This window comes from Sinohyriopsis cumingii, chromosome 12 (genome assembly GCF_028554795.1).
Source record: "Sinohyriopsis cumingii isolate HCF-2022 chromosome 12, ASM2855479v2, whole genome shotgun sequence".
In the NCBI taxonomy this organism is placed as follows: Eukaryota; Metazoa; Mollusca; class Bivalvia; order Unionida; family Unionidae; genus Sinohyriopsis; species Sinohyriopsis cumingii.
In genome coordinates, this window is record NC_142972.1 from 54,360,586 (window position 1) to 54,371,327 (window position 10,742).

Sequence of the window (10,742 nt, forward strand, 5' to 3'; positions counted from 1 at the left end):
CATCTGTGTGGCTGTCAGCATTTTCTTTCAGGTTTCCTATTCATTTGTAGAATTATGTTCAGATGCCTTCCTTTAAAATCTCAAGCCCCATCCAACCATAGTCAGTCTGAATTTAACCATGTATAGTATAGAGTACCAATCCAGTTTACACAAAACTCATTCCAATTACCAGCTCCTCACCAAATTCAGCATCATTATTCAAAAGTATTACAACAATGTAATACTTTTTTATTCTTGAGCCAGAAATTAATTTTTTTTTACTGTTGTATGATCAGGAGTGGTAATAATGGATTGGTTAGTTATCTGGTTATTTTGTAATGGCACTTTCAAAATATTTTTACTTATATCGTGCAGCGAGTGTGGCCACTAAGTCCTATTACCAGGGACAAATTCATTAGTTTGTAAAGGCACTTTCAGCACATTTTTAGTTATATCATGCAGTGGAAATGGTTAATAAGTGCCGTTATCAGGGACAAACTGTGGCAGCTGACTCAGGCTGGCCAGAGTGTGTATCAAACTGGTAACTCTTTAAATATGTGTCTAACGCATTACAAACTGAACTACTGTGGCTCCCCACAATAGTGAAAATACAATATTAGCAATGTAAGTATTGAAGTGTCAAATCAATGCTGGAGGATCAAGAAAAGTAGTAAATCAAGTCTGTAAGTGACATATCTGGTGGTTTAGCAAAAGGGCATTATAATAAGTCTTGAAGAACTGTCTTAACACTTATTAAGCATATATCATATCTACTTGAAGCATTGCAGACCTGCCGACCCTAACAAACCTTTTCAGGAAGACAGTCAATAGTTTTCCAAAAGTGAGACCAATTTTCAGTAAGGTGTAAGAAAATATGACGTACTGCAGTAAATACTGATGACCTAATGGAAATGTTCAGAAGTTCATTAAATAAACTTAGAAAATGACCTCCAGTTCATTTTCAGAAAATGAAGTTCCAAATCCAATGGTATTCAATGGTTCCTTGTTTTTTATATCAGGTTGTGGCACAGGAATCTTTTCTCTTTCTGTAAGATGACATGACATGAAGTTCAATAAATGTGATTTTTGCCTTTCCTGTTTTAAATCTAAGCTTAGCCAAGAATATGATGATTCCATTTAATGCCTAAGTGCTAATTATTTGAGCATTTAAAAAGCTGACTGTCCCTTTCACCGTCATTGTGTTTTCATTTGTTGAAGATTTCTAGACAATGATGTAACCGAAAAGCAACATTTTGGAGGTGTTTTGTATAAATGAACATGGGCATATTAAGTGTTAAAGGTACTCTGACCAGCTCAACATAAATCTATTATGGAAACCAAGAAGTAGACAAAACCCAGACAAGCCAATACCATAATTTTATTAAAATGATAAAATGTTCATATTTTTTGTATTATTCCATAAATCAATAATTTAAGGGCTATTTCAATTAGTGACCTTTACCTTTGTTCCTGAACTAAAGTTACTTCATAGAAAGCATTTTGTTCTTATTTGGGTTGCCATAACCTCTGATTTCTAGTCCACAGAATTTATAGGTTGCTTCATTAACTTAAGTGCAAGCCAACCACAGAGTTTGGTCAAAGAACTTATTCTAGAATAAAGGTTTTTCTGCAAACTCCATTTGTCTTTGACCCCATCCCCAAATCAATAATCCCCTTCTGTACCTTAAACAGGGGTACACAAATTTATACGATCTATGATTGTGCCTGGGCAACCAGCTCTGCAAATATGGTTGCCCAACAGATTCTTCTACTTGCCCAGTAAATTATTGCAGTTGTCCCTTAAGACTGTTAGTCCTAATGACACATTAATACTTTATATCATCAGTCCTACTAGTGCAAAGTGTCACACACATATAAAACCTATTTGAGATCAGCTAATAAATAATATTTTTTTACAAATTTTGTTCCACGCTGTCTTGTTGTCTGTCAGCCTTCTAGTAGTTGGCAAACCCTAACCAAAAACTTATCCATATTTTATTTCTATCTGGTTCACATTATCATTAATCCATTATTAAAACTGTGCTTAAATTAATGGGGATCAGTAAGCTTTCCACATGAGATTTTTGTTTAGCAATTACCTCACAAGCCAATATAATAAACAAATTGGGATTGGTTTAATTATTTTAACTTTCCATATTCTTTGCCATACTCCATTAGCTCATGTTAGCCTCCTCCAGCCACTGTCACATGCTATCTGTGTCCATTTCTTCAATTGAACAATAAAAAAGTTTAATACTAGATCACAGGCATTCAGTGTGTCAAGCTGAAGAAACCACTACCCACTGGTGGTGTGTTGACAAATGACAAACATTCACTAGTCTTGTTCTTTTAAGAGCTCACAAAGAGGGCTGTTACTATGGACTATGATTACTTAATCAAATGAGTAACTGACACATTTGGATTGATGTTATTTCTTATGTACAGCGATCACCCAAAATGAATTATATGGAGATAATTCATTCAGACATCCTCATGTAGGCATCCAGAGAGAAAATGTCAGGATCAAATGTGTGCTGCTGGAAAATAAATAAAATTCCATTCTAATTTTTAAAATATTTTCTATTTGGGTGAAAACAAGTCTGCCTGGCATTCAATTTATGTAGTTTCTCAGGTTCACATGCAATGGATATTTCTACCTCTGTCTTAAGTGAAAGCTCTTACAAACTTTGATCAAAACTGGTGCCAGGTCTGGAACTAAAATTATTATGAAATCAAAAGTTTTTTCTTTGAGTCACTGTGGTCTTCACCTTATTACCCCACAATCAATAGGCTTCTTCCTTACTCCAATGCAAGCCATCCACAAAGTTTAGTACAGGTCTGTATGTAAAACTAAAATGACCTTATTTCTCTTCCAATCAGTTACCATAACTTTTACTTTTTAACCCTAAAATCGATAGGCTTCCGTCTTAACCAACATGCAAGTCCCCCACAAAATTTGGTGAAGAACTGAAATGAAACCATATTTTTTCTTTCCTTTACAGAGACTTTAACCACTGACCTTTGACCCCCAAACTGTCATCCTTCTTCCAAAATCCAAACCCACTCGTTGAAGTTGCAGCATGTTCCATTATATTTAAATCAATGTTAATATGTAACAGCCATGAAAAGAGTACACATCATAACTTAGAGATATGGTGAGAGTACACATCATGACTTTGAGATCTGGTGAGAGTACACATCAGGACTTGGAGATATGGTGAAAGTACACATCAGGACTTGGAGATATGGTGAAAGTACACATCATAAGTTGGAGATATTGTGAAAGTACACATCATAACTTGGAGATATGGTGAAAGTACACATCATAACTTGGAGATCTGGTGAAAGTACACATAACTTTGAGGTATGGTGAAAGTACACATCATAACTTGGAGATATGGTGAAAGTACACATCATAACGTGGAGTTATGATGACAGTACAAGTTCATATAAATATAAAAAGAACTTTCCCTTGAACTTGAACCTGAGACTAAGTCACATTCATTTGTACATATACACATTTTTAGACCCTAAAATACCCTATCAGGAGTCAAAATGTGATACGTTCCTGGTTAAAACATTGATGTACCAGTAATTAACAATATTCCTGCAAAAAAAGCTCCACCCACCCAGAATGATAACTGAAATTTATACAGACATAAACAACAGGTCTCCAAGGTGGGATATGTATGCCAGAGATATATACATAAGCTCTGCTAACTCTCTGACTAGTCATGATAACATTAATTAATATTAAACGAAAAACTATTTGTTAATTTCGTGATCAAACTTCAAACTTGAATAATTAGTATGCATCTAGAATTTCTCTATGATCCTTTCTCTCATAGCTACGTGCTAAATCTTTGGAAGATCTTAGCAAATCTTCTCTGTAGTCCATCAGATCCTGCCAGTTTTTCTGCAGTTTTAATAATTCTGTGTTCTTATGAGATTCGTAGTGAAAATCTGGTCCTGTTGATTCATACCTGTAAAAAAGCATGAAGAATATAGACTGAAAGTATGTAAGACATGAATATCCAAAATCAAGGCTCACATTAAAGGAGAAATAATACATATAAACTGGACTTCTCACATAGTAGGAGTTTACAAGATGCCCCTGCTTGTTGTATTGGTCACATTTATCTAGTTTTGCTGCATAAAATGATATCGTCCTAAGATGCAGTCTAATTGTAGGCTTTATCAACAGATGGCCAGCTACAGAAGAATTTTAAGCAATACACAATAACAAACAATTACTATTATTCCTAGAGAGAAAATCACAGTGACCCAGATTTGGTGCAACACATTCACTCATCCCACAAATGCACACCGTAATTTTTTAGTCAATATGTCCAGTACTTAAGAAGGTATATTCCTGATAGGGATGCTGAGCACAATTTTTTATAGCGAGTTTCATACATTTGGAAATTAGCTCAAAAAGATCAAGGTTTGGTGCACCGCTATGTTAATGTCAAGATGTATACACAGTGTAAGTTTGATGTCAGTATGTGTAGAAGTATCAAAGTCACTATCCAACAGGAAGGATATATAAATAGTTATGTGTATATTCACAAATCCTAGAAAGTAGGTCAAAGTGACATAGTTTAATTACATTACACATCTTCGGCCATTCTAAGATATACCATATGTGTAAGTTTAGTGGTAATTTATAGGTGAGAATATATTAGGGCCTGGACATGAAATTTAATTTGTTTTCTTCATAAAACATAAAAAGTAGGTCATTGCAGCTAAGTTTGATTACACACATTGTTCTATTCTTAGAGGCACCCATGGTGCAAGTTTTCCTTTAATGGATAAAGTAGTGGTGGACTTGTAGAATGACCAATGAGGCTGTAAGGATGAATGGACATATGGACAAAGTGAATCCCATATAATGTCTGCTTCACTGTCCCATATACTGTCTGCTTCACATATTGCAAAGGGGTGGGGTATAATGTTGTAATTGTGTTAAAATTTAAACAAGTATGAAAATGTATTTAGTTATATTACTCAGCTTTATTTATGAAGATGATTTATGGATGAACAAGCATAGACAGGTGGATGGATGAACAAATCAATGGATGGAGTAACTGATCCAGGAAAATCAGGATTTAAACAGGAGTTGATACTGCTTTCAGTGCATACCCAATATAATCTTTAAAGGCAAATCAACTTTAATACAACCTTGGAAATATGTCAAATTATATGATTCAGAACCATAGTTCTGTGTGAGATTTGAACATAATGATTAATACACACATGCAAAGTAGGACAAAATGTACTGACTGTATTTAAACAATAAAAAAAGTTGCAGAAGTATGTTTATCTAACTCAGTTAAATTAGAATGTCACAGTAATTTATAATCATTTTAACCAATGACAATGGATTATCTTGTATAAATCTATGACTTTCATTAAAACAAATTAATGAATCATTAATCATCTGACCTTGTATTTATGACAGAAAGTGCATCATGACAAACATAGTGAACCAGTCTGTGAATATTCTGTTTACATATCCCAATTAAACCCAGGTAAATGATCAAATTTTGAGACTGATGTGCACAATTTCAAAAAAAAAAAAAAAATCCAATCTTTGAAATCTCTACCTTACAAGGTGCATGAAATTATTCAAACATAAAATTTTCAATAAATTAACTCTGATATATTATATATGCATTCAGTAACACATGCACAGTCATGCTGGATCAAATACACAGTAGTTAGCAAAAAGTGTAAGAAGAAAGGGACTATGAATTACCAACTAGGTCTTGGCCCTCTAATTCTTTCAAGCTCCTCTAATCTTTTGGCTTCAAGCAGTAGGTCTTCTTCAATGCGTAATTTTTCCATCCTCAATTTAGCCAGTTTTGACACATAGGGTGAAGTCATGAGCACTGAGGCACTACCTATGTATTTAACAAAAATATTTTATGATATTAATCATTTAAGGTTGAAAAAAATGTTGATCTTTCTTTTCAAGGAATTGTTTTAAGGAGCACTTATGGATCCTTAAGGGCTGCTTGTAAGTAGATTAACATTTTATTTGGAATTTGGATATAATCTGAATTTACACGGGGTTAAATTTCAAACCTCAAGGATCCCATCCATCCACCTAAACAGAAACATTCAGACTATATTATTGAAAGAGACTCAGCAAATGTGTTTGTTAACATCAACCTTTAATATACACAAATTAAAGCTTTGTGTTTCAGGTTAACACAGATGGCATTATTGTTATTTAGTTCCCATAAATGTTCATTGACTTAAATCAAATTCACAGTTTTATTACTGAACTCACTCTCAAATGCATTCTGAATTCATGTTAAAAAGTATGTAATATTCATGCCAATCTATAAAAAGATGCTTACTTGTGGTCAAACCTTACCTGTTTTGGGAGCCTCTGCAGTTCTAAAGAATAACTTATTCATTTCTTTTGAGCTATCAAATTTCTCACTCCTCCATGACTTTGCAGATTTTGAACGTCTTGTTAGCTCTGAAAGAGCTGTAGACTGTGCTAGCTTTCCAAAAGGTTCCAGTTCATATGGTGCTCCCAATGTCACAGGAAAATAAGTCATCGATAATCTCAAATCCTCCTCTGAATCATAGACTTTGCCCTTCTGTTTTATTTCTGAAGCAATGGCTGCTCCTATAGTCCCTGTTGATCTGCTGTGTGATTTGCCAGCCCAACGTGACATTCCTGCACTCTCAAGAGAAGGATATTCCTTTGTGGATGATAAATGCTTGGGTCTTACATACCATTCTGACTCCCGTGGTGACCAAGGTGTGCTATTTAATCTGTTCCGATCTTCATTATATGATCTATACAATACTTCATCATGGTTTCTTCTTGTTGGAACATCTAGCAATTTCTGCTGACCATAATTGGAGGCTGAATATTTGTCGTGATGATCATCACTGAAAGTAACACTCCGATTCAGGCTGTTTTTCTGATCTTTACTCAAACTGTCAAAACTGGAAATGGATCTTGAATATTTTTCTTTGTAGTTAGTAGGGTTGAACAGGGTGTGTTGACATAATCTATCTGTTGTAGTAGTCAGCTGTGAGTTGTTTAAATATTCAGGTTTCTCCCTAATGAAAAACAAAAGAAAACAATTCATATTACAGGGTCAAAATGGTGTCAATTCATTTTTGAGAACAAGAAATAATAATAATATCAATAATAATAATAAATTCATGAAAATTGCTGCAGTATCATATTTATTAAGATGTGATGTGATTTGGATTTTTAACGTAGCTTTAACAAGTTTTCATTCATATCGCTACGATGTCTGCAGTGTGGCAGTTTATAGTGATGTCTAGCACACCCAGCCAACCAATCCTAAGAATGACATCTTAATGCTGTGCGCCTAGTGAGGCAGCTGTTAGTACCATTTTTGTAAGTCTTTGATGTGATTGGGCCAGGGATCGAACCCATGACCTTTCTCTTCTGAGGATGATGCTTTAACTACTAGGCCACCAGAGCAGTTATGATGTCTTGGTAATGTCTGATTTGTTTATTCTGAACGACTTGCCAATTATTGTCCATTAATTGGAGATGCTACAACTAATTTCATGGGTTAAACAACTGTTTGCTGATGGACAAACCTCATTTGTGCATATTTGCACAGGCATTTGGGTGATGGGCTAGCTGTACTGCATTATACAGTATATGGCTGATGGGCTACTTTTCAATTCATGGCTGTACTGCATTATATAATGCTGATGGGCTACTTTCCAATTTGTGGCCATACTGCATTATATATGGCTGATGGGCTACTTTCCAATTCATGGCTGTCTGCATTAGTATTTACACTGTATATGGCTGATGGACTACTTTATAGTTCATGGTTGTACTGCATTAGTTTTATTTTTGATATCTGAAATATATTCAATTACATTTTCTGTTAACATTTACCATGTCATCCCGATTTCTTGCAAATTGTTGATGTGTTTTGCTTTATACATTTTGTAGCTCTTTCTCTTAATAAATATGCCTCGATGCGGGAGGTCGTGGGTTTGATCCCCAACTGAGTCATACCAAAGACTTACAAAAATGGTACTAACAGCTGCCTCGCTTGGAGCTCAGCATTAAGAGGTTAGTGTTAGGACTGGTCAGCCTGGTGTCAGAATAACAGTGTATGTTAGTTATTAATTTATTTCAAATAAATCTTAAGAATATTATTTAACTATTTAAGAGTTGAACACTTATCATATTTGTGTCTCTGATCAATTAATTTTCCACCAAATTTCTCTTTACAACTTTATCATGTACATATCATCCTCCTTTGATGTTTTTCCCAATCTGACATTTGTCTGTTAGAACCCATCCTCCTTCTTCAGCCTCATTTGATGTTTTCCCCAATCTGACATTTGTCTATTAGTACCCATCCTCCTTCTTCAGCCTCATTTGATGTTTTCCCCAATCTGACATTTGTCTATTATTACCCATCCTACTTCTTCAGCCTCATTTGATGTTTTCCCCAATCTGAAGTCTATTAGAACCCATCCTCCTTCTTCAACCTCATTTGATGTTTTCCCAATCTGACATTTGTTCGCAGACAGGTAAAATACTAATATTAGTACCCATCCTCCTTCGTCAACTATACAAATGTCAGTTGATGCTTTGATTTGTAGGCAGAGCATGTAATCATTAGTCTTGTAAGAATCATTTAATTTGCTATGAAACACAGCATCTTTCAAACATCAGCTTAGCAAACTTGGCTGCACAACATTTGTCCAACCTAGTAACCAAGATAACCAAGCAAAATAATGTTTTTTTGAGATGCACAACCACACAAAACACCACGGGTTGACTCGTTTTTTAAATGTACCCCAAAAACACCACAATAGCGTTGAAGCAAATAATGGGTAAACAAGCCATGTTACTGATCTTACCATTGTAAACAAAAATCAAAGTTGTGCCACATATGAATGTTGTTATTATTAGTTTAGTCACTAACGGAGTTTGTGGAATGTATCATATCACAAGTTTTGAGCACTCCCGTAAAAGAACGTAATTATGAGTGACTTTGTGGATTGCATTAACTGGTGGCACCTCATAATTCTTAACTGAATATTTCAACGTCGTTTAAACCTAACATCTTTATTATTTCAAAAAACGGTTTATGTCAGATATCTATTTTATCAAATCATTTCTATCTTTCCAGCATTGGTTAGGTTGGATAGTTAAATTTATGCTACACGGCGGCATTGGGGTTTTAAAGGGAACATAAAGCAAACAATGCCTTTCAAAACTTATTACGACAATGAATTTTGAAACCCCGTTATTGATTTTACACTGTGCAATAATGTCACTAAGACGTTGCAACCGATATAGCACCGAATGTTTAAACATTATCGAAATTAGGAAGTAGTTCACTGTTTCGTTTTTTAAATATATTTTGCAACTGTTAAAAGTTCTGCATCATATTAATTTCGTTGAGTATTATCTTGAATTATATAATTCCTTTGTATTTATTACCAAAAAGATGTACTTTGGCCATGTAAAATAAAGTCTTCGTCTGGATTCATTACAAGAGTAGACATCTTTGTGTTTGCGGAAGCAGCGCGATAGTTACCATACGGAATACTTTCGTATCTTTCCTATGTCAGTTGCCTTATTTACTTGCATGCGATAGAAAATGCCAATGATATTCCGATTGGGTAGTTACCGGACATGCGCATCCTGAGGCTGTAGTAATGGCCCGTTCCCAGGCCAAAATTAACGCGCAGGTGGTGCCGGTACCACACGATAAAATATATCACAGGAGTCTGACGTTTTATCAATAAAGTACGGTGAAATATCTGACAACATGAAATCACCTTATCGGTCAGAGATTTCGCCGTACTTTATTGATAAAACTTCAGACTTCTGTTGATTTATTTAACCTCGGCATGATCTAAAACAGCAACTCATCATCATCTCCAAGATGTTAAATACGTTTAAAGGGAACTTTTAGCATCAATATAATACACTAAATGCTCATATTGGAACAACGGTTTAAAATGGACACCGTCTTATGTGACAACGTTGCTTCATTTGTAAAACATTCTGCTTGTCAAATAATACTGTTTATTAATATAGTTTGGGGTCATTTTGCCATGTAGGTAAATAGAGTCATTCATTTACTGACTAGTTTGAAAGCAACAATATTTATATCTTCAAACCACGTGTTATATTCTGATAATCACACGAAATCAAGACGTGAATAAATGGTGCCTGTTTATAGCCCTTAACGGAATTTATTTTGTACCTTGTTTAAGCTATCCAGCCTTGCCCTAGCCCAATAATCCCCCTCCCCCATATGTGTTGATAATGATTTACAATATGTGGGTCTAATGCCACCTGTTCATTATAATGTGAAATGTTGCTGCATGCAAATCTTTCCGGAACAAATCTGCGTACACTTTCGACGATTACCGGTGATTGGTAGTAGCCATATCTTGCGCGAAATTCAAAATGGCCATATGACAGAGGGTTGTGAGATTCCACGTAGATCTCCAAGTCACCAAGCATAGGATTTGCTCCGAAATATAATGTACATGTCACCGCCCCCCCCCCCCCCAAAAAAAAAAACAACCTTCAGCTGACGGAAGCTCCATAGCTGCGAGAGATACCGGTAAGTGTATAGAATGTACACCGATATGTGCCGACAAAATTTGCTGCGGATATTTGCAGGTTTTAATGAATATGTGATATCATTCCCTAAACCGAAATCAATATCATCACGGGCCAGGGGCACATTTATCGGCTTAATCTCGCACAA

General features: G+C 35.2%; 1 protein-coding gene across 2 annotated transcripts; it reads right to left on the reverse strand.

Annotated features, from left to right (window-relative positions):
* LOC149786472 (uncharacterized) lies at nucleotides 1–10,519 on the reverse strand. 2 transcript variants are annotated; one of them, XM_089976927.1, is made up of 4 exons: nucleotides 10,397–10,519; nucleotides 6,362–7,065; nucleotides 5,738–5,882; nucleotides 1–3,962 (listed from the first exon to the last, which is right to left on the reverse strand). In XM_089976927.1, the coding sequence occupies exons 1-4, from the start codon at nucleotides 10,441–10,443 to the stop codon at nucleotides 3,785–3,787; spliced, it is 1,074 nt and encodes a 357-aa protein (XP_089833053.1). In that variant the 5' UTR covers nucleotides 10,444–10,519; the 3' UTR covers nucleotides 1–3,784. The 2 variants fall into 2 exon arrangements, with proteins under 2 accessions (XP_089833053.1, XP_089833052.1); XM_089976926.1 differs by lacking the exon at nucleotides 10,397–10,519 and adding an exon at nucleotides 9,458–9,540.
* Between the last annotated feature and the right edge of the window lie 223 nt (nucleotides 10,520–10,742).

Excerpts from the sequence above, each read along its gene's own strand:
- LOC149786472 (XM_089976926.1), bottom strand. The coding sequence starts at position 9,522 with ATGTCTACTCTTGTAATGAATCCAGACGAAGACTTTATTTTACATGGC. Across the intron at positions 7,066-9,457 it reads GGCCAAAGTACATCTTTTTG|GGAGAAACCTGAATATTTAA; the intron begins GTAATAAATACA and ends GTTTTTCATTAG. Across the intron at positions 5,883-6,361 it reads TGCAGAGGCTCCCAAAACAG|GTAGTGCCTCAGTGCTCATG; the intron begins GTAAGGTTTGAC and ends TTAAATACATAG.